At 45.1% G+C, this 23,233-nt stretch overlaps 1 protein-coding gene across 1 annotated transcript in view; it reads left to right on the top strand.

The window, feature by feature from the left end:
• Positions 1 to 23,233, top strand: part of LOC115462094 (septin-11-like) — a 155,376-nt gene that overhangs the window by 74,484 nt on the left and 57,659 nt on the right. The window contains exons 2-3 of the mRNA XM_030192133.1: positions 629 to 749; positions 19,968 to 20,163. Coding sequence (XP_030047993.1) covers positions 629 to 749; positions 19,968 to 20,163 — 317 coding nt within the window. The remainder of the gene's footprint in view (positions 1 to 628; positions 750 to 19,967; positions 20,164 to 23,233) is intronic.

Genomic DNA, 23,233 nt, shown 5'->3' with positions numbered 1-23,233 from the left:
TTTCCCATGCTTTGGTCTTTGTGGTATATCTTGTCAAAGAGATGGGTCTTTAGTACTTTATGGGTCAGTTCATAGGTTTCTTGTTATGGAACAATAAACATAAACAGGACCCAAGTACAGAACAAAAGCCATCCCCAATACGTTAGTCATCAGTAGCATAAACTGCCCCCAATCCCATTAATAAACAGAGCTCTGATCTTCTGTAAGTACAAGGAGTGTTATTTCTTAGCATAATACAGAAATGCGCATATCCAGTCCTTGAATTTGGCAAACATCTGGTTTCCTGTACATCAACAGTGAATATTTATAAATATTATCTGAATACCTCTGTCCTAACAAGATTAAAGAACATGTTTTAGTAAGTCTGTAAATTTGAATCTCACCCTGAGTTTAGAACATCTGACATGGTTCATTGTTTTCTTAAAATATTTTCTTTACTGTGCTGTAAGTGATCATAGCTTGGATTTCCGTGCCGTACAAAGTTCATAGCTTGGATTTCCGTGCCGTACAAAGTTTTTAATCTAACCATATTGATTCCCAAAAGCCTTACACCCTTTGCTTCTTGAACTTGCTAAGCTTTCAACTTCTCAAGATCGATTTAACAAGAGTGAAAATGTTATCTCCTCAGCCGCAGAATGAAGATCTTCGAAATTTGGGCCTGTCTGGTCATGTTGGCTTTGACAGTCTTCCAGAGCAGCTGGTCAGCAAATCCACATCCCAAGGTTTCTGCTTCAACATTCTCTGTGTTGGTAAGTGAAGTAGCATCTTATGAATGATTTCCAGGTGATTAAGAGATCTGAAAGGACTAAATTCTATAAATAGCACTGAAAAAAATAGTGCTTAGCGCTATTCTATAAATGGTGCTTAAAGTTTTATAGTGCTTAGCACCGGGAACCCACAACTACGTTTAGGGGCGACCATTTACACCAATGAACCTTGTTGTAAATCCCCGTGCCTAGACTAGTTGTGGATCCCCGTTATTCTCTAACAATGTGCATAAATTGTGTTAATGCCTCCAATCGGCCCATCACCCTCCCATGGCTAAGCCCCCTTTTTTGGACCAGTGCTTTAAAATATATATGTATGCAAATTTTAATGAGATCCAATTAGCACCAATTGGTGGTTAAGCCATTTATCAGCGCTAATTGACTCATTCAATTAAGTTGAGTGCAAGCCCAAATTTGCTCATGCAGTTTTTACTGACTTTTATAGAATTTGGGGAGAAAATGTACCTTATTTTGGAGTTGATTTGCCTCTAAATTGAAAGCATTTCTGTCTTTATATTCCCGCTAAACCACTGACATTATTGTCAGTATAATTTAGCCTAAAAATAATCATAGTAAATGAGGCAGGGGTGAATCAGAGCAATTAGAGTTTGGTTGGTACCAACACATCAGCTTTTTTTTTTTTTTTTTTTTTTTAGCTCAGCAACTTTTCCTGTTCTTTGAGCTTCTAAATCGGTTTGAACCAGATTTAAAATCTGGCATGGTGAGTCTTTACATGCAGCTATCCAGGGATTTTTTTCCTAGTTCTATGTTGCCTTTCTCAGCCTGCAGGAGAGAATTTTTAACAAAAGAAATTTGTGTAGCCAGAATAAATATAGTGATGGAAGCCTGGGCGTGATATTAGCAAATGTCTGGAGAAGAGGGGAAGTTGGACTATGTTAGTGAAATTTACAGCCACTGGGTGCTCTTGCAAGCTGAATCTTTATTTTAGCTTAGAGCCAGCCTTTGGGTGAGATGACAGGTTACCTGGGAGTGCTGTGAGATGTGGGGATGCCCAAGGCACCACTGGCGTATCTCATTGGGCTAGCTGACCAATGGGCAGGGCAGTGGTAATGCGCATAGGTGCTTGTATAAGAGGACACCTTGTGAGCTGTTTGGGTCCATGCCAAGAAAGAAACTGGTGGCACAGTCTGCCCCCCCTCCCAATGCCTTCTCTGCTTCTTCTGCAGGTGAAGCCAATCTTGCGGTAAGAGCCACAAAGACTGTGGTCTCATAGCTTGTATTAAAACACAGTGGAACCCCCCCAACCCAGCATTGTTGGTAGTCTGGTGGATCCCCTTCTGTCCTGACTCAGCGGGCCTCCTAGTGGCCATTAAAAGCCCTGGTTGTCTAGCAGGATTTCCCTCCAACCCGACCCCGGGCCCCCTTTCCAGCCATTAAACTCCCTGGTGGTCTAGTGGGATGCTCCCCCCCCCCCCCCGGTGGCCACTAAGAAGCCCTGGTGGTCTAGCAGGCAGATGTAGGATTCTCCTCCATCCCCTTCCTCACCTACTTTAACATAGTAAGAAGGAGGACTGCCTTACCCATACCTCCGTGGATGTGGACATATGGCTTAGCTTTCCCTGTCCTTCCCCACCAACAGTGGATGCAGGCACATAGGTTCGCCCTTTACCTGCCTTTCCCACTCACCTGAGCCTCCGGAGTTCTATTTACCTCTGCTTTCCTCACAGCGTTAAAAAAAAAAAAAAAAAAAAAGCGCTTAGACGCTGGAACAGAGGTTTTTCCTTGCCTTTTTCTGTGGGACCGGAGCTGTGATACTCGGTCCAGTGAGGTAAGAATGTTTTCTGACTCCTCCGGGGTGGGCCCGCAATCGGGGTGATTTTGGCGCGAACCACCATTTTGAATTTTACCGCCATTTTTGGCGATGGCTGCAGAGACAGTAAAGCGCTGTTCCAAGTGTGGCAAGCGCAGATCAGCAGCGGGGCTCTGTAAATCGTGCTGTACAGACGTTAGAGCCGGCCCGAGCATGGCGAGCGACGATTCTTCGCGCTCTGAGCTGGCAGCGGGTGCCATTTTGAATTTACCTCATGGCGCGACCTCCGCTGAGACGGAGAGTCCTGAGCCCGGGGGGGAGGCCTCGGAGTGAGGCTGAAAAGGGAGCTACTTGCCCCGGCAGAGATCCGGGTGCCCAGGGTGAGTTTTTCTCCCCTGATTTTGTCTTATTAATGCATAAAGCATACATGCTTAAAAGAACTCTCCCACAAAGCCCGGCATGGGCCTCTTCTAATGCCCCCCCGGTGGATTCTTGCCTGGGTATGCCCTCTGAGGCGTTATTCCCTGATAATTGGCAGAATATGAAGCGCAGAAGGGCTCATTCCCCTTCAGAGAGTGCTGCACCTCCATTTTCCCTCCCGTGGTCGGGCTGCGAGGATTCGGAGGACTCTGGCAGGCCTTCATGGTCTGAGGAGCCAGAGTCTGTTGCAGAAGTGACTCAGGATCTGGACGATCCCTCCGCGGTGAGGATTTTCCACCTTGATGAGCTGCCAGCGCTTATTTCTGATGCCCTGCAGGCTCTCTATTGAGGACCCTGCCAGTGGCACAGCCTCCTCTGTGAATCCAAGGATGGCTAGTACCAAAAAGCCTGCTCGAGCCTTTCCTTTGCATGACTCCATCCTAGAGCTTATTTCGGCTCAATGGGCTGACCCCGAGGGACCTTTGAAAGTTTCCAGGGCTATGGGGCAATTATACCCTCTGAGTGAGGAGCATATGGCTCGCTTTGCTATGCCTAAAGTGGATGCCCTAGTCACAGCTGTGACAAAGAGAACTACCCTCCCTGTTGAAGGAGGTGTTGCCCTGAAGGATATTCAAGACCGTAGACTGGAATCAGCACTTAAACGGTCATTTGAAATTGCAAGTCTCACTATTCGGGCGTCTGCATGCAGTTGTTATGCTGCTAGAGCCTGCTTGGCTTGGTTGCAGCAGGCAGTGGAAAGCCCGGTGATGGAGCGGAGCCCTTCTCGGATGTGGCTCCGCGGCTGGAGTCGGCCTTGTCTTTTTTGGCTGACGCCCTTTATGATATTGTCAGAGCTTCGGCTAAACAAATGGCAGTAGCAGTGGCGGCTCGCCGTCTTATTTGGCTACGACATTGGGCAGCGGACAAGGCCTCTAAGCAAAGGTTGGTGAAGTTGCCTTTCAAGGCCTTCTCCTATTTGGTGAGGAGTTGGAAAAAAAATTGTTAAAGGCCAGCGCTTGCCCGAAGATAGGCCGAGGCCTTCCTCCAAGGGCCAGGCGGTCCACTCCTCTTATAGACCTCGCTTCCGTGAAGCTAGAAGGTACCGCCCGGGGCGTTCTGCTGGGTTCACTTCTCGTGCCCGTTTTTCAGCAGAGGAACTCCTTTCGCTCAGACAAGCGTTCCGCAGCCACCGGCTCTAGGCCTGGAGTTCAGCGGCGACCCTCTCAATGATGGTGCGCCGGCCCCCTCCTCGCTTCCTGTCATCGGAGGACGTCTTTCCCTCTTTGCCGAGGAGTGGGCCAATATTTCCTCAGATCAGTGGGTTCTGGACCTGATTAGAGATGGCTACAGAATAGAATTCAACGCCCCAGTAAGAGACATGTTTGTGGAGTCCCGATGCGGTTCTGCCGCTAAACAGACGGCGATAGAGGAGACTTTGCAAGGTCTGATTCAGATAGGGGCCGTGTCCCCGGTACCTCCCGCCGAACACGGCTATGGCCGATACTCCATCTACTTTGTGGTGCCACAAAAAGGTGGGTCTTTTCAACCTATTCTGTACTTAAAAGAATTAAACAAGTCCCCGAGAGTGCGGCATTTCCACATGGAAACCCTGCGCTCCGTCATTGCTGCGGTACAGCCAGGAGAGTTTCTCACGTCTCTAGACCTGAAAGAAGCTTACTTGCACATACCAATTTGGCCCCCGCACCAGAAGTTTCTGAGGTTTGCGGTGTTGGGAAAACATTTCCAGTTCCGGGCCTTGCCTTTTGGCCTCGCCACAGCTCCCCCGAACCTTTTCGAAGGTAAAGGTGGTAGTAGCTGCTTTGCTCAGGCGAGAAGGTATCGGAGTTCTACTGTACCTAGATGACTGGCTCATCAAAGCAGACTCTGTAACAGAGAGCTATCAAGCTACAGCCAGAGTGGTCTCAGTACTTCAATCTCTAGGCTGGGTCGTCAATATGGCCAAAAGTCATCTTACCCCCTCGCAATGTCTAGAATATTTGGGGGCCAGGTCCGACTCAGGCTATGTATACCTACCCGAGCTAAGGCGGTGCAAGCTTCAGAATCAGGTCTGTCTGCTCCTGAGGATGCCCCGCCCGTGAGCTTGGGACATTGTCCAGCTGTTGGGATCGATGACAGTCACATTGGAAGTGGTGCCCTGGGCGAGAGCGCACCTGAGACCATTACAATATTCCCTACTTCAAAGATGGTCTCCAGTTTCTCAGGATTATCAATGCAGACTTTCTTGGCTCCCTGCGGCCCAACTCAGCATGGAGTGGTGGCTCTCAGACAGCATGCTGCGGCGAGGAATGCTGCTGGCGCTCCCCGATTGGTGTCTAGTAGTGACAGATGCCAGCCTGAAGGGCTGGGGCGCACATTGCAAGGGGAAGCATGCCCAGGGTCTATGGACACCCGAGGAGTTGGAGTGGTCCATCAACCGCCTGGAGTTGAAAGCGGTGTTTCAGGTGCTTCTGGCCTTTCAAGTGCCCTGGAAGAATTGGCTGTCAGAGTGATGTGGGACAACACGACAACAGTGGCCTATATAAATCGACAAGGCGGCACTCAGTGCAGAGCACTGGTCGCGCAGGCCGAACAGATTTGCCACTAGGCCGAGCTGCATCTTCAGTTTCTGTCGGCAGCTCACATTGCAGGTCAGAGCAATGTGCAAGCTGATTATCTAAGCAGGCATCAGATCGATCCAGCAGAATGGGAACTGCAGATATGTGCCAAATGGGGCAAGCACGTGATGGATCTTATGGCGACAAGTTCAAATGCCAAAGTCCCGTGCTGCTTCAGCAGACGGAGAGATCCTCGCTCGGCAGGGTTGGATGCCTTGACTCAGCCCTGGCCTCCGGGCCCTACTGTATGTGTTGGAGGGGACACATGCGCATGCGCCCGCGGATTCAGCTGCACCCAGGAGAAGTGGTCCTCATCGCCCCGGATTGACCCAGGAGGCCTTGGTATGCGGACCTCCGACAGATGCTAGTGGAGGCTCCCCTTCCTTTACCTCTGGTACCGAACCTGTTGTCACAGGGCCCGGTAGCCATGAAGGATGCCTGCTGCTTTGGTCTTATGGCATGGCGATTGAGAGAGCGTAATTGAGGGACAAAGGCTATTTAAACACAGTCATTTCCACTCTCCTGCAGGCCCGCAAGCATTCCACTTCCGTGGCTTATGCCAGGATTTGGCGCCAGTTTGAGTCTTGGTGTGCTTCAAAAGCGATCACACCCATGCGGGCTCCTGTCTCGCCGATTCTGGACTTTTTGCAGGATGGTGTACAAATAGGCTTGGCCTATAATTCCCTGCGGGTGCAAGTGGCAGCGTTGGCCTCCCTTCGTGGTAAGGTTGAAGGCATGTCTTTAGCTGCTCATCCAGATGTGGCACGGTTTCTTAGTGGGGTGCTTCGGCTCCGGCCTTCCGTGTGAGCACCCTGTCCAGCTTAGAACCTGGGGCTAGTTTTGAAGGCCCTGCAGGCTTCTCCTTTTGAGCCGCTTCGGCGAGCATCGGAGAAAGATTTGACCTAAAGGCCGTTTTTCTTGTGGCCATTACTTTTGCGAGACGGGTGTCAGAGCTCCAGGCGCTGTCCTGTAGAGACCCATTTCTGCAATTCTCAGAGTCCGGGGTCACGGTTCGGACCGTGCCTTCCTTCATGCCTAAGGTGGTTTCAGCGTTTCACCTAAACCAACCTATTTTCTTGCCCTCCTTTGATAAGGAGGAGTTTCCAGAATCATTTGGGCAGTTGCACCTGTTGGATGTGCGCAGGACTCTGCTGCAGTATCTGCGAGTTACTATCTCTTTCAGGATCTATGATCATCTGTTTGTTTTGCTATCAGGTCCTCGCAGAGGGTCCCCAGCGTCTAAAGCCACTATTGCCCCCTGGCTCAAAGAAACTATCTTTTCAGCTTATCTGCTTGCCGGCCGGTCTCCGCCTGTAGCCTTTAAGGCGCATTCTACCAGAGCGATTTCTTCCTCTTGGGCTGAAACTGGAGCACTCTCTCGTCAAGAGATATGCAGTGCAGCAACATGGGCTTCTAAGCTCCCTTTTGCCCGACATTATAGGCTAGATGTGGCTGCTAGGAGGGATGCGCGTTTTGGAGCACAAGTGCTAGCGCGTGGTGTGACCTGTTCCCACCCTATATAAGGGATTGCTTTGTTACATCCCATACGTAATGGCTTCATCTGCTTGATGACAAGGAAGGGAAAATTAGGTTCTTACCTTGGTAATTTTCTTTCCTTTAGTCATAGCAGATGAAGCCATGAGCCCTCCCTGTATGATTGTCTGTATGCTGTGAATCTGTTTCAGGTTCTGTTCTTGTTTCCTGAAGTTCCTTCCTTGGGAGAAAGTTGGAAAACAGTCTTCAGGATTCATGTTCACTTATAGGAGGATAAGTCCATTCCCTCCAGTTTATGTTTTGGAGGATGTTTATTCCCTCCAGGAGATTGCGTGTATCCCCTCCAGTTATACAATAAGGAGGACGAGTTTATTCCCTCCAGGAGGATGTGTTCATTCCCTCCTTTTGAGTTCATGCCCTTGTTAAGGGGCCATCATTCGCTGTGAGGAAAGTACATGTTATTCCCATTGCGGTTTGCCATACTGCTTTGGAAGCTTCAAATACTGAAGAGGCAGTGGAGCTGGCTGGCCATGAGGCACTGTGAAAAGTTGAGTGTTCTCTATCTCCCCCTGCTGGTTGATGGACACAACCTATACGTAATGGCTTCATCTGCTATGACTAAAGGAAAGAAAATTACCAAGGTAAGAACCTAATTTTCCCTTCCCTGAATATATTTTTATTTGAACCAATGAAAGGTGTTGGCTTAAGAATGATCCCATGGTGTTGGCACAGGTTCTCATTCCATTCAGATCTGGCACAAGCTATTTAGCAGTGTCACAGCGCCATATAAGAAGATATTTGTCAAACTGTCCTTCAACCCCTTTTGCATTGACTAAAAATTAGCAGACACCAAATTTTAGGCAAAGGTGTGACCTTGTGACTGAGGTTTTACTTTAGGCTAACAATATAATACCCCATGTTTTAAACTAGGAGCTCTCATCCCAGCCATCAGGACACACCTAGCTAGTCAGGTTTTCAGGATGCCCACAATGAATATGCACCACCTCCATTGTATGCAAATCTGTCGTATGCATATTCATTGTGGGTATCCTGAAAACCTGACTAGCTAGGTGTGTCCTGAGGACTGGGTTGAGAACCCTGTCTAAGCATATGACTAGTCCATGAGTTCTCAACCCAGTCCTCAAGACACCTAGCTAGTCAGGTTTTCAGGATACCCACAATGAATATGCATACGTCAGATTTGCAGGCAGTACTTTCACAATTAGACTACTGTAACTGTGTGTACTTGGGATATAATAAGGGTTTACTCAGAAGAATTCAGACTATACAGAACACTGCAGTTTGTAGGTTTTGGTTTAACCAAATTTGGTAGTGTCACTCCTAGTTTTGTGAAGCTACACTGGTTGCCTATTGAGGCCAGGAACTTTTTAAATTGGTTTGCTTCCTTTTTAAGATTATGAATGGTCTGGTACCTAATTACTTTTATGATCATTTTTACCTTTTTGCTTCTCAGAGGGTGAGGGAGTGACATGGTCTTTTCGTTCCCTTCGGCTAAGGGGAATAAGACTACATTTAGTTCAGGCAGCTAGACATTGGAAAGAGTTTGCTGACATTTTTTTCTTGTTTCAATCTTATTTTATTTTTAGAAAAAGGGTTAAAACTAATTTGTTTCAGATATTCTGCTTGGAACTGTAAAGTACTAGCAGGATGTAAGACCAATTTATTATTATTATTGTGGGTATCCTGAAAACCTGACATGCTAGGTGTGTCTTGAAGACTGGGTTGAGAACTGCTGAATTATTCGTGTTTAGAGCAGGGTTCTCAACCCAGTCCTCAGGGAAACATCCAGCCAGTCAGGTTTTTAGGATACCCACAATGAAAATGCATGAGAGAAATTTGCATATCATGGAGGTAGGGCATGCAAATATATCTCATTCATATGTATTATGCGCCAAAAAAATAATATAGAAAAATGAAAATCCATGATGCTAACACCATCATCTTATATGGTGATTTAAAATTCGATATGTACAGGAGAAAAAAACTAGTGAGTGAAGTGATAAATAAATAACATGGACATAAGTTTAAGGAGCCAAAAAATCGTGGACTGACAAAATGCGTACTGTGCAATCGTAGAAATATAATATTAGTGAAAATGTGAATGAATAGAACAGAGGATTCATTAGTTTACTGTTATCAGATGTATTGGAAAGGCTAAACAAACTATATAGGCAATGTAATACTGTAAGATCTAGTGTGTGACACAAGGGATAACAACCAGGTGGTCTTACCTTGAAAAAGACATTTTATGATAGATGATGCGAGCTTTCAAATCCGCTTAGCAAAAATTCAGATCCAAACAGAACGTACTAACAGTATATCGTCTTTTAAATGAATAAAAGGCACAAAAAAACCCACCAACAAACGTGACTTAAGTGGTGGAAATAGCATCATATCCTATTGTAATAAAAAATAGCATCAAAAAAGTAGTAAAAACACAGTACTGATATGTATGAAAACACCTAAAGGATAAAAAAAAATTTTTTAATTAAAAACAAAGTGAAACTTAAATCGAACATATGTGAAAATTGATGCGTTATGTAAAACAGTATGTTAATATGAATGATGTGAATATTTTTAAACATAAAATCTCAAATGCATATTGAATGGTGTTGCTATCAATCATATGAGGAAAATTCATGGTAATGTGTAGGCGTATGGAAACCCTTAAAGATAAACTAAAAAAGTGAGACTTCATCTAACATATGTAAATACTTATGTGCCATGTGAATGATGTGAGTACCTTTAGACGTAAAGGGTTATGTTTATACTAAGGTGCGTTAATGTTTTTAATGTGCCTGTAAATTTAAGGCATGTTAAATGCTAACGTGCCAATACATTTCTATGGGTGTGTTAACATGTGTAAACCATTAACGCGCGTGAAAAATGCTAACGTGCCCATAGCGCCGCTTAGTAAAAATTAGGCAAAAATCTCAAATGCGTATTAAATGACTAAAAAGTGTGAACATATGGATTGGAAAAATATAACTGATGTGAACCTGCAGTGTAGATAATGATTCTGCAATACTGATTCTAAATAATGAGACGAAATCCTCAAGAGACAAGGTCTTGACAAGAAACAAGATTTTGAAGAGCATAAAAATAAAAAGGTATAGAATGAGCTGATAATCGTCATTGCTACCAATCGTACTAGGGGGGGGAAAGGACCCATACTGTGTACAGGTGTGCACTTCCAGTGACATGCACAACTTTTTAGGTAGCAAAACTGTGTATAGTCTTACTAAATGGGTGTCGATATTTGATAAGACTAACTGAATAGTTATAAATACATTATAGAATTAGATCCTGTGCACCATTACTAAGCAAGACAGAGCGCTTTGAAATAATGTTTGGCATACTGAGCTGCCAAAGATTCTGCCATTTTGAATTACAAAGTTAATATAAACCATGTAATTATCCATAAGGTGGGATATTCTGTATGTTAATCTGAGTATCTCTATACTGAAAGTGTGTGAATTGATGATGGATGCAGATCAGTATGTTACACTAATATGCTTGTGTGTGTGAAGAGCACAATTGGTATTATTTTTGGTTGTATAATTGAAAATACAACAGAATGTTATGTTATATGCAATAAAATATTTCAATGTAAAAGGGTTCTTTTTACCATTGGAATTTTTATTGGGTTAACTTTGCCTTATTTGGTAGCCCTTATAGATATCTTTATATAGTATACTTTGATTACTTCTTTACACACAGAGTAAGTTGGAAGGACGTTTTCTCTATTCCTCCTTTTTCTTTTTTTTTTCGTTGAAAATACAATATGGGCTGGAACTCTCTGTGCAGGCACATGTATGTATATCTAAAAAGACATGCGAGTCAATAGGATTTTGTTTTTTGTTTTTTTACGTCTAAAGCTATATAGTCTTGCGATGGAAAGTTTTTTGTTTATTTATTTTTCAGTACCCTAGAGGTACCATTTATTAGAAAGATCACCTTTTTTGACTTAAATCATCTCTCCTTTAGGTGCATCAATTTGCACACATCCCTTTTCTTGTTAAGGGTATTCACTCTGTGTACTTCATTTTGTAATATTTTTGATATATAACATAGTAACATAGTAGATGACGGCAGAAAAAGACCTACACGGTCCATCTAGTCTGCCCAACAAGATAAACTCATATGTGCTACCTTTTGTGTATATCTTACCTTGATTTGTATCTGTCATTTTCAGGGCACAGACCGTATAAGTCTACCCAGCACTATCCCTGCCTCCCAACCACCGGCTCTGGCACAGACCGTATAAGTCTGCCCCGCCTGCCACCACCGGCTCTGCCACCCAATCTCGGCTAAGCTTCTGAGGATCCATTCCTTCGGAACAGGATTCCTTTATGTTTATCCCATGCATGTTTGAATTCCGTTACCGTTTTCCTCTCCACCACCTCCTGTGGGAGAGCATTCCAAGTATCCACCACTCTCTCCGTGAAAAAATACTTCCTGACATTTTTCTTGAGTCTGCCCCCCTTCAATCTCATATCATGCCCTCTAGTTCTACCGCCTTCCCATCTCCGGAAAAGGTTCGTTTGCAGATTAATACCTTTCAGATATTTGAACGTCTGTATCATATCACCCCTGTTTCTCCTATGTTCTTGCTTGTTTATCCCATTTTTTGTTAATGTATTGAGATTTTTATCATGGGTATTTTATAGTCCATCTTATTTTGATTCATTTTGAAATGCTTCACTTATGAAGATTTTGAGATCCTTTTACGTAAAAGGTCAGTACGTCTCTGTCCTGCTTTCCAATTGATTATACCACCTCTATATGTACTTAAATGATTCATGCACTAAAACAAAATTTTGTCTCATATTTTCTGAAACTGTTTATGCACTTTTGAGGCAATTATAATTATTTGATTTTAACTTTTATCTTCAATGTTTGTTTATACATATTTTTACAATTATATTTATACTTTATTTTTAACTATTTTGTTGTGGTGTTCATTGTACTATTTTGTTTATTTATTGTATTCATTGTTTTTAGACTCCTGAAACAGGCCTTTTGGGCCGAAACACAGCATTGTCGAGTCTTTGATCAATAAAGCATAAGATTGTTCTTCTCATCTCTGGAGCCCGTGGTCCTTTTCCCAATATCTCCCTCTTCTTTTGTGCATTCCTTTGGGATGTTAGAGTTCTCCGCACTAGTGGATTTTTGTTGTAGGTACAGGTACCTCCTGACTTGCTATAAGCATCTTGATGAAAACAACAATTAGTAGCCCAGTCATTCAAGCTTGCTGTCACATTTGTCTATGTTGCCTGTAACCTAAATGCAGGGTTACATGGCAGAGCAACTGATCCACCCTGGCATTTTGGAGTGTTAGATCAAAAATGTAGTGTCTGTTTGCATTTGTTCTGGAAGACCATATTTTGGGCCTTTGTGGCACTATATTTGTGTAACATTTTCAGCTTGCAGATCCCAGATTGAGAGTATTTCCCTGGTATGCTGTGAGACAGGTTTTTGGGCTGGTAGAGCTGGTGGTGATGGAAGATTACATTTTAAAATCTTTCTTGCAATACATCACATGCTGTATTACTTGATGACAGAAGGTTGAGTTATTTTAGTGTTTGCAATGTGGTTCTGAACTCTTTTTGCATAGAAAGGATTCTAGTCTCCACCTTAGCCATGCTAAATCTAAATCTCTCTGTTCCCATCTTCCCATTGGGCCCATAGAATGGGAAGGCAGAGACAGAATAAAAGTGAAAATGGAGATGTGAGGAATTGTAGTGTGAAGCACTTTAATTCTCTCACTGGGCACGGCTAACCTATTGAACAGGACCAGTCTATTCATCCTGAGTAGGGAACATGAAGCATAAGTTTTAAATCTGCAAGCAGCAATATGGATGCTGAATAATTCTTACGCTGTTCAGATGCAGCAGGGGTGCTGTGCTCTCTACAAATTATGCACATTCTAATGTAGGCAGACTTCCTGTCCACTCCCCAGAAAATGATCTCCCTCTCTGTTCTCACCAGTCTTAAGCCCTCTTTCAGGAGATTTATATGAACACTTATAGCAGCTTAGTTTTGATTGGTGTGGGGTTTTTTTTCCTTTAAGCAATTTGAAAAATAGCTTCCTTTCTATACCCGTCCCTTTAAATACGTGGTCTCTTTCTACCAAACTGGCATAAAGTCAATAAATTCTTAGACAGGATGCTGTTGACAGAATGTGAATACTATAATAAGCTCTGTAGCAGAAATGATAGTACTGTGGATAATGAGTGATGTCTGTGTGCAGAGAGGATTCCAGCTATTAGGATCTAGCAAATAATGTAGAAACTTTCCCTTCCAGGCTGTGTGTGCAGACCCCTGTATTTTATGGTCACCTTACTTATCTTCCTCCCTGTTTCTTCATGATAGAAAATAGAAAAATGAAGGCAGATAAAGACATGGCCCATCCAGCCCATCTACTCTCCCTTTCACTCCCTTAGAGGTCCTATGTACTTGGCCCAACTTTCTTGATCACCTCTATTGGAAGGCCATTCCATAAATTTGTCATCTTCCATGAAGTATTTCCTCAGGTTACTTGAGTCTATTCTTTCACCTTTGTTCTAGGCTTCCTTATTCCAGAGCTTCATTTCAATTGAACAAGACTCCTCGCCTTTGCATTTATGCCACGTAGATATTTACACTTCTCTATATCTTCCTTCTCCTGTCTTTTTTCCAAAGTATACATATTGAAATCTTTGTCATAAAGCGTATGGGAACAGACTTAAAGATCATTGACCATTTTAGTAGGCACCATCTGGACCGACTCCATCCTGTTTATATCTTTTTGAAGGTGCGGTCTCCAGAATTGTTTATATAATATTCTAAATGAGGTCTCACCAGAGTCTTATACAGGAGCATCATCACCTTTCTTTTTTTTTTTCTATTGGCTATTCCTCTTCCTATGCACCCAAGTATCCTATCTTTTGCAGTCCCCTTTTTCTACCTGGTTGGCCACCTTAAGATTATTACATATGATCACTCACAAGTCCCACTCCTCTTTTGTACACAAAAGTTCTTCACCCCCTAAACTGTACTATTCTCTTGGGTTTTGGAGTCCCAATGCTTGACCGTGCATTAAATCATAGCTGCCAAATTCTGGACCATTCTTCAAGCTTCGCTAGGACCTTCCTCGTGTTACCACACCATCAAGGGTGTCTATCCTATTGCAGATTTTGATATCATCTGCAAAGAGGCAAACATTACCAGACAGCTCTTCAGCAATTTCACTTACAAAAATTTTAAAAAGAACTGGTCCAATCAGCCAATACCCTGTTTTACTAATCGTATTGTGAAATTAAGTATATACTACTACTACAACTACTACTTAACACTTCTCAAGAAAGATATAGTAGAATTGGAAAAGGTGCAGCGAAGGGCGACTATAAAATGATAGCGGGGATGGGACGACTTCCCTATGAAGAAAGACTAAGGAGGCTAGGGCTATTCAGCTTGGAGAAGAGACGGCTGAGGGGAGACATGATAAAGGTATATAAAATAATGAGTGGAGTGGAACAGGTGGATGTGAAGCATCCACGCTTTCCAAAAATACTAGGACTAGGGGGCATGCGATTAAACTACAGTGTAGTAAATTTAAAACAAATTGTAGAAACTTTTTCTTCACCCAACGTGTAATTAAACTCTGGAATTCATTGCCGGAAAATGTGGTGAAGGCGGTTAGCTTAGCAGAGTTTAAAAAGGGGTTGGACGGTTTCCTAAAGGACAAGTCCATAAACCGCTACTAAACGGACTTGGAAAAATCCAAAATCCCAGGAATAACATGTATAGAATGTTTGTACTTTTGGGAATCTTGCCAGATGCCCTTGGCCTGGATTGGCCGCTGTCGTGGACAAGATGCTGGGCTCGATGGACCCTTGGTCTTTTCCCAGTATGGCATTACTTATGTACTTATGTACAGTGCTACCAACTGCCACCAGGGCCTCCCAGACAGACCCTAATGACATGACCCTCTATGGGACTGAGCCAAGTCTACTCTGTCCTTAGTCTCACCTAACCATGCTCTCTCTGTCCCCAACAGAAATCATAAAGCCACACATCACCCATTATTCAACCCACAGCACCAAATGTCCCCTTCCTTTCCTCCCTCCCCCACCTTGCCTCTTTTCCCATCCACAGTAAACCCAACACCACTCAAATAAGAAACATAATCAAAATCTCTACTCCGCCCCTCCCCCAATAAAACAAATAGGAAAAGCCCTCACTTTAATGGTGTCCTCATGTATACAGCAAGGGAGCATTACACTAAGATCCCAGTTTGCCCAAGTACATAGGTGAGCAGTCATATTATTACTCAGTTTTTAAGGAGAGCAAACCATCCATGTCTGCCCCCATGTACTTGGGGAAACAAGAGATTCATCTCTTCACTCTGTATAGAATTCTAAAAAGTTTATCTCATGCCGTGGAAAAAAAAAAGTCTTGATGTAACACACAACGTGCACTTATAATAAGTCTCATTCCTTGTCATCAGCAGCAGATGAATCCATTACGAATGGGTTGTGTCCACCTACCAGCAGGGGGAGATAGAGAACACTGAAAACCATAGTGCCTCTAGGGCAGCTAGCACCATCTGCCTCTCAGTATTTCTCTATCTCCCAGCAGGGTTGGATGCAGCTTGTTCAGCTCCTTGAAGATTCTGCCTGGGGTGGCTCTTGTGCTTTTGCCAGTTGTAGCAGGGGTGTTATGGCTAAGTGGAGCCCACTTTTAAAGGCACATAGGTTCGCCCTTTCCCTGCCTTACCCATCCCCCTGTGTGGATGCAGGCATATAGGTTTGCCTTTCCCCTGCCTTTCCCACCCTCTTCTGCCTCCGGAGTACCTCTGTAGCTGTTTGCCTCCAACTTTTCTCACAGTGTTAAAAAAAAAAAATCACGCATTGACAGCGCTGCTATTTCTGAGGCTTTTCCTGACTGTGCAGCGTGACCAGAGCTCGTGGACTCGGTCCTTTGAGATAAGAGCGGTACTCAGCTCCTCCGGGAAAGGCCCGCGGACGGCGTTTCGATCGGGGTGATTTTGGTGTGAAGCTGCCATTTTGAATTTTATTCTGCCATTTTTTGGCAATGGCTGCTGAGGGAGTTAAGCGCTGTTCCTGTTGCGGCAAGCGCAGATCAGCAGTGGGGCTCTAAAACGTGCTGTTTAGACGGTAGAGCCAATATGAGCATGGCGAGCGATGATTCTTCTCGCTCGATGGAGCTGGCAGCGGGCGCCATATTGGAAGCGCTGCATGGCTCGACCCCCGCGGTTGCGGAGGAGTCTGAGAGCAGAGGGGCGCCTCGGGCCGAAGCTACCAGAGGAGCTCCATTCCCCCGTGGCTCCTAATTCGGAGACGGTAGGTCAGGGTGAGTTTTTCTCCCCTGAGTTTGTGCTTATTTTACATAAAGCCTTCATGCTGAAAAGAGCTCTGCCGCAGGTGTCTGACACTGCGTTGCTACCTGGTTCCCCTCCGACTGATGAATGCCCGGGGCTGATGCCAGACATGGATGCCCCTGAGCGTTGGATGCACGCTAAGCATAGACGGGTAAATTCCCCGTCGGAGAGTAGCGCCCCCCCCCCCCCCCCCCCCCCCCCCCCGTGGTCGAGCTGTGGGGACTCTGAGGGATCTGGCAGGCCTTCGTGGTCTGAAGAGCCAGAGGAAGGGGCCGGTTTGCCACTGGATCTGGTTGATCCCACTGCGGTTCGGATTTTCCACCGCAATGAGCTGCCAGCACTTATCTCTGATGCCTTACAGGCCCTCTCTATTGAGGACCCTGTTCAAGGCGAGGCCTCCTCTGGCAATCCGAGGATGGTGAGTACTAAGAAGCCTGCTCATGCCTTTCCTTTGCATGACTCCATCCAAGAGCTTCTTTTTGCTCAATGGGCTGACCCCGAGGGGCCCTTGAAAGTGGCCAGGGCGATGGGGCATCTTTACCCTCTGAGTGAGGAGCACTTGGCCCGTTTTGGGATGCCTAAAGTGGATGCCTTACTCACGGCGGTGACAAAAAAAGACCACCCTCCCAGTAGAGGGAGGGGGTTGCCCTGAAGGACATTCAGGACCGTCGCCTGGAATCCGCGCTAAAACGGTCCTTTTGAGATTTCGGGCCTAGCCTTAAGGGCGTCTGTTTGCAGTTCTTATGCTGCTCAAGCCTGCCTCTCTTGGTTACAACAGGCAGTGGAGAACAGCCTGTGGATGGTGCGTAGTCCCTCGCTGAGGTTGCACCACGAATGGAGTCGGCCTTGTCATTTTTAGCTGACGCCCTCTATGATCTGGTCAGAGCTTCGGCTAAACAGATGTCTGTGGAATTGTCCGCCCCATGCCTTCTATGGCTACGGCATTGGGCGGCTGACGTGGCCTCTAAGCAAAGGCTTGTGAAGTTGCCCTTTCGGGGCCTTCTGTTATTTGGAGAGGAGTTGGAGAAGATTGTTAAAGACCTGGGGGATGCTAAACCCCAGCGGTTACCTGAGGATAGGCCGCGGCCTTCTTCCAAGGGTCAAGGGTTTTTTTTTTTGGGGGGGGGGGGGTTTGTTACATTTGTACCCCGCGCTTTCCCACTCATGGCAGGCTCAATGCGGCGGGCAATGGAGGGTTCCCTCCTCCTGCAGACCTTACTTCCGTGAAGCTAGAAGGTATTGCCCGGGGCGCTCTGCTGGGTTTACTCAACGTGCCCGCTTTCAGCAGAGGAACTCCTTTCGCTTGGACAAACGCTCCGCAGCGGCAGGCTCAAGGCCAGGCGTTCAGGGCCATCCTCCACAATGATGGGACACCGGTCCATGCCTCCTTTACAGCTGTAGGAGGACGCCTTTCCCTCTTTCTCGAGGAGTGGACCAAGATTACCTAAGATCAGTGGGTCCTGGACCTAATAGAGAAGGTTACCGATTGGAATTCAATGCCCCGGTGAGAGACGTTGTTTGTGGAGTCCTGATGCGGTACTGCCGTCAAACGGGCGGCGGTAGAGGAGACCTTACAAGTCTTGTTGCACCTTGGAGCGGTGATCCCTGTGCCTCCCACCGAACACGGCTGCTGTCATTACTCCATTTATTTTGTGCTGCCACGAAAAGGTGGGTCTTTTGGCCCATTCTCGACTTAAAGAAAGTCAACGAGTCACTAAGAGTGCAGCATTTTCACATGGAAACCCTGCGCTCCGTCATTGCGGCAGTACAGCCAGGAGAATTCCTCACATCTCTGGACCTAAAAGAAGCTTACTTGCACATTCCTATATGGCCCTCGCACCAACGGTTCCTCCGGTTTGCGGTGTTGGGAAATCATTTCCAGTTTTGGGCCTTGCCTTTTGGCCTCACCACAGCTCCCCGAACCTTTTCAAAGGTAATGGTGGTAGTAGCTGCTTTTCTCAGGCGAGAGGGAATCCGGATTCACCCATACCTCGACGACTGGCTCATCAGAGCGGACACTGCAGAAGAGAGTTGTCATGTAACAGCCAGAGTGGTCTCAGTACTGCAATCTCTGGGCTGGGTTGTCAATATACCCAAAAGTCACCTGACCCCCACTCAATCTCTAGAATATTTGGGGGTCTGGTTCGACATGGCCTCGGGGTGTGTCTTTCTACCCAACCAAAGGCAGTGCAAGCTTCAGAATCAGGTCCATCTGCTCCTGAGGATGCCTCGCCCGCGAGCTTGGGACTTTGTCCAGCTGTTGGGGTCGATGACGGCCACCTTTAAAGTGGTGGTGCCATGGATGAGAGCGCATATGAGACCTCTACAGATTGCCCTGCTTCAACGATGGTCTCCTATGTCCCAGGATTATCAACGCAGACTCACGTGACTCTCTGAGGCCCAGCTCAGTATGGAGTGGTGGCTCTCGGACAGCATGCTGTGGCGAGGAATGCCGCTAGTGCTTCCTGATTGGTGCCTGGTGGTAACGGATGTCAGCCTGAAGGGCTGGAAGCACATTGCCAGGGAAGCTATGCCCAGGGTCTGTGGATCTAGTAGATACCGGGTTTGACTTTTTTGATCCTGTAGCTGTTTTTAAAGCATAGTTAGAGACTCTGCTTGTTCTTCCAGACCCACTTCCGTTTCAGCCATGCGGTTACCCAGTTCCGCTATTTCTCCTCGGAGGTCGGCTCGCAGTGTTGCCAGATCTTTGCGCATAGCCTTTAAATCTGATCTAATCTCCTGAAGCCAGGTGCATAATGTGGCCCACAAATCATGCTGTTGTGAAGGCTCTTCTCCAATCTCACCGGGCAAAGAGGACTCTGGCGAGATCTGTTGATTTTCTACTGATCAGGCGCCATGTTCCTCGGAGTGCGTAGCCGGAAACATCGCCTTCCGTTGAAATGCATAAGCTTGTAAATCGAGTGCTTTCGTTCGCGAGGTTGTCATAACATATGCAGCACTTGTTGCCCTCCATTCGGGAATGTACCCCGCGTGATCTAGCATTGAGGAAAGCCGTTAGTAAAGCTAATTTTTGGCAGAGGCTTGGGAGCTCCGTTTTCAAGCTTCCATTCAGATCTGTGACATCACGTCCTCCTTCTCTGATAAAATTCAGTTTTGTAGCAAAACGATAAATCCCCAGAGTGGAGCACTGCTTTAGGGGATGGGGCATATAATAGCTGCTATTTTCCAAGAGCTTCTCCCTTTATATAACTTACAATATATTATAGTATAGTGCAGTTTAGTGTCACTACATTTGTGTATATTTATAGGCCTAATTTGTAAGCATAACTTTTTAAGCTCCTAAATTAATCTTATTTTAAGCTGTAAATAGGTTATAAATTTAGGAACTAACTTTTTTTTTATATTGAGCCCTTAGTTTCTTTGTGTGTTCTTTGCATACATGAAAAGGTTGTAAGCTATTTGTGCACTTATGGGTAAAAGCATAGAATTGTGTTGTTGTGACAGGCTTAAGACCTCCATTTTTGCTTGCACAGGTGAAACTGGCATTGGTAAGTCAACCTTAATGGACACAATATTCAACACAAAGTTTGAGAGTGATCCAGCATCCCACAATGAGCCAGGAGTCAAATTGAAAGCAAGAAGTTACGAGCTTCAGGAAAGCAATGTCCGCCTGAAGTTAACAATCGTCGACACAGTAGGATTCGGTGATCAGATTAATAAAGATGACAGGTATGTGTTTGAGGGTATAGTTTATTTTCTGAGCCCTCACTAACCTTCTGCTTTTTTTTATAATTGGTTAGGTTACTCTGACTGAATTTTGGTGCTTGAGTCATGTATTAGTTATTATAATCCCATTATTTTAGTTTAAATGGAACCTGTTTAATCTCTTTTTCTGTTTGGGTAAAGCATGATTATAACTATGTTTTTAAATAAAATTAACTAGGTTCCGCTTTCCTAGTTTTATAGGGAAAAATGTTTTTAGGTTGTTCTGAACAATAAATAAATGTGTGTTGCTGATTTAGAAACAGAGAAAATTAAGGCAGATAAAAACCCATATGAGCTACCTAGTGTGCCCATCATAGTGGAGGAGTGGCCTAGTGGTGAGGGCACTGGTCTTGATATCCAGAGGTGCCCTGTTTAATCCCACTGCTGCTCCTTGTGATCTTGGGCAAGTTATATAACTCTCCATTGCAAACGGAGCAAAATGTAAATAAATAAAATAATAAATAGGCGTAACTATGGCATGGCAACTACCATATTAAAAAAAAAAATGGCTTGCCAACCCTACTTCCCCAGTTTTTTTTTTGGCATCTTCCACCCACCTACCCTCCCTTCCCTTCCTCCCTCCTTCAAAGTTGAGGATATCGCCCTGTTCCCTCATGCTCCCAATGGAGCAGACCAACACTTCTTAGTTCCTGTCCTCCTTCACACCCCTCAGTGGTCCTCCAGCCTTCTAGTTTGTGGCAAGTAGTGCTAGTGATCAGTGGTCGACCCTGGAAGCTTTAGTCACTGCCAAATCCCACCTATGTTGATGCTACTTCCTGTTCCTGATTAGGTGGAAAGTGACAGAGACAACAAGGCTTCCGGGGTCAGCTATTGATCACAGGCACTGGTCTCGATGATCTGGAAGGGAAATGAGGAGGTGCCAGTCTGTGATGAAGGGAGGAGGGTGGGGTCAGAGGGAGAGATACAGCAAGGAAGGGAAACAGAGATCTGACCATGGGAGTGGCAGGGAGGGAGGAAAAATGCTGGACTTGGGGGCGAAGGGGGGGGGGAGAGATTGCTTGAACCATAGAGGGAGAGAGAAAAAACATAGATGTGGGGTAGGGATGTGTCCAGATTGGGGAAGAATGCGAGAGACCTGGAAACAAAAATGGAGAGAAGTACAGAGAGCTGTGGAAGAATAGCCTAATGGTTAAAGCAGCCAGCTAAGAGCTAGAGCAGAGATCTTGAGGTTGTCCATTTAAAAGTCCCAGTGTAGCTTTTTTTTTTTTTTTTTTTGTCCAGAAGTGCTGTGAGAAGACTTCCAGAGAGGGAGAGATCTTCATTGTTAATAATTTGCTGGGAACTTGTTTTTAAACTTGGGGAAAGGTAGACTTAGATATTTTAAGTTACTCTGCTCACTTAGCAAAGGAGTTTAAGGAATAGTTTTTCTTGGTATATAAAGCCTCTGTTACGGTTCCATATGCTAGCACTTAAGGGGGCTATTTTACTATAGTATCAATATAAAGCACAGCTAATAAGCACAGGAAGCCTCAATTGAGATTTTAATTCCCTCCCACCCCTGGCCTAATCTCTGATTTATAGTCCCTTGACCCAATTAGGAGTCTACAAATTTAATTAGGGCATCTCTATCGGCAAGTAATTAGATCTTAGCAATACAGTCTATTTAGATCCATAGAGCGGAACTTACTAATAACATTAAAATAATAATAATAAAAACTAAATATTAGCAGAGCCTTGCATATAACTCAATCTTAGGGGACTTTAGTTTACATATTCCCACTCCATTAGCAATTTAATTAAGAAATCACCAATAATATGCAGACAGCAGTCCAGCAGTAAGATGGGGCTGTCCAGTTGCTATCCAGTCTTTTGCACTGAGTGTCACGTGTTTATCTCCCAGTTGGTGAGAAGTTGTATGTGTGTACTCGGTGAGCTCCTAGCACATGGGGAAATGGTTCAATCTCTGGAGGGTAGAATAGCAGACTTGGAAGAGCTAAGGCAGACAGAGAAGTTTCTAGAGGAAGCCAACAGAGACATAGTAGAGAAGTCCCACCTCCAGTCTGGCAACCTCTGTGCTGCCATGGAGGAGAAAGGTCTCTGGAAGGGACAGCATCAATGTGGAGAGGCAGGAAATGATACTATAGGCAGGACCTGCCCTTCAAGGGATGCATTATCCTCTTGCACCGAGGATGTCTCCAGGGGCTTTTTACCAGGTGGGAAAGGTAGGGCAGCAGTTGTAGTTGGAGATCCTATCATTAGGCATGTAGATAGCTGAGTGGCTGGTGGATGTGGGGATCGCTTGGTCACTTGTCTGCCTGGTACGAAAGTGGCAGATATCACATGACACCTAGGTAAGATTTTAGATAGTGCTGGGGAGGAGCGTGCTGTCTTGGTACATGTGGATACTAATGACTTAGGAAAATGTGGGAGAGAGGTTCTGGAAGCCATTAATTTAGGGTCTTGGGTAGAAAGCTGAAATCCAGAACCTCCTGGGTTGCATTTTCAGAAGTGCTCCCCATTCCACACGCAGGACCCAAGAGATAGGCAGAGCTCCGGAAGTCTCGATGTGTGGATGAGGCGATGGTGCATGGAGGAGGGTTTTAGGTTTGTTATGAACTGGCCAATGTTCTGGGGAAGGGGAGCCTATTCCAGAAAGATAGGCTCCACTTTAACCAGGATGGGCTTGGGTTGCTGGCATCAACATTTAAAAGGAGTTAGAGCAGTTTTTAAACTAGAAACTAGGGGAAGGTGATCAAAAGCGCATGGTTCAGATCAAGGTATCTTGAAAAGATATTGCAAAAATAGGGAAGATAGGGTATCCCGATAGCGAGGTTGCAATAGAGACCATAGTATATCAGGGGGCTCTTTTCAAAGCACACAGACACACAAAGTAGCATAGTAATTTATGGTACTTTGTGTGTCTAAGTTCTTAGAAAATGAGCCCTAATGAGTATTTAAAGTGTGGACAGATTTTCAAGATGGCAAATTTATCAACTGCTGAGCAAGTTGTGAATATGAATGAATAACATTGTTTGAAATGTCTTTGTGCAAATACCAGCAGCCTAAGAAATAA

This window comes from Microcaecilia unicolor, chromosome 2, assembly GCF_901765095.1.
Source record: "Microcaecilia unicolor chromosome 2, aMicUni1.1, whole genome shotgun sequence".
Classification (NCBI taxonomy): Eukaryota; Metazoa; Chordata; class Amphibia; order Gymnophiona; family Siphonopidae; genus Microcaecilia; species Microcaecilia unicolor.
This window is presented reverse-complemented; position numbering and strand designations above follow the sequence as displayed.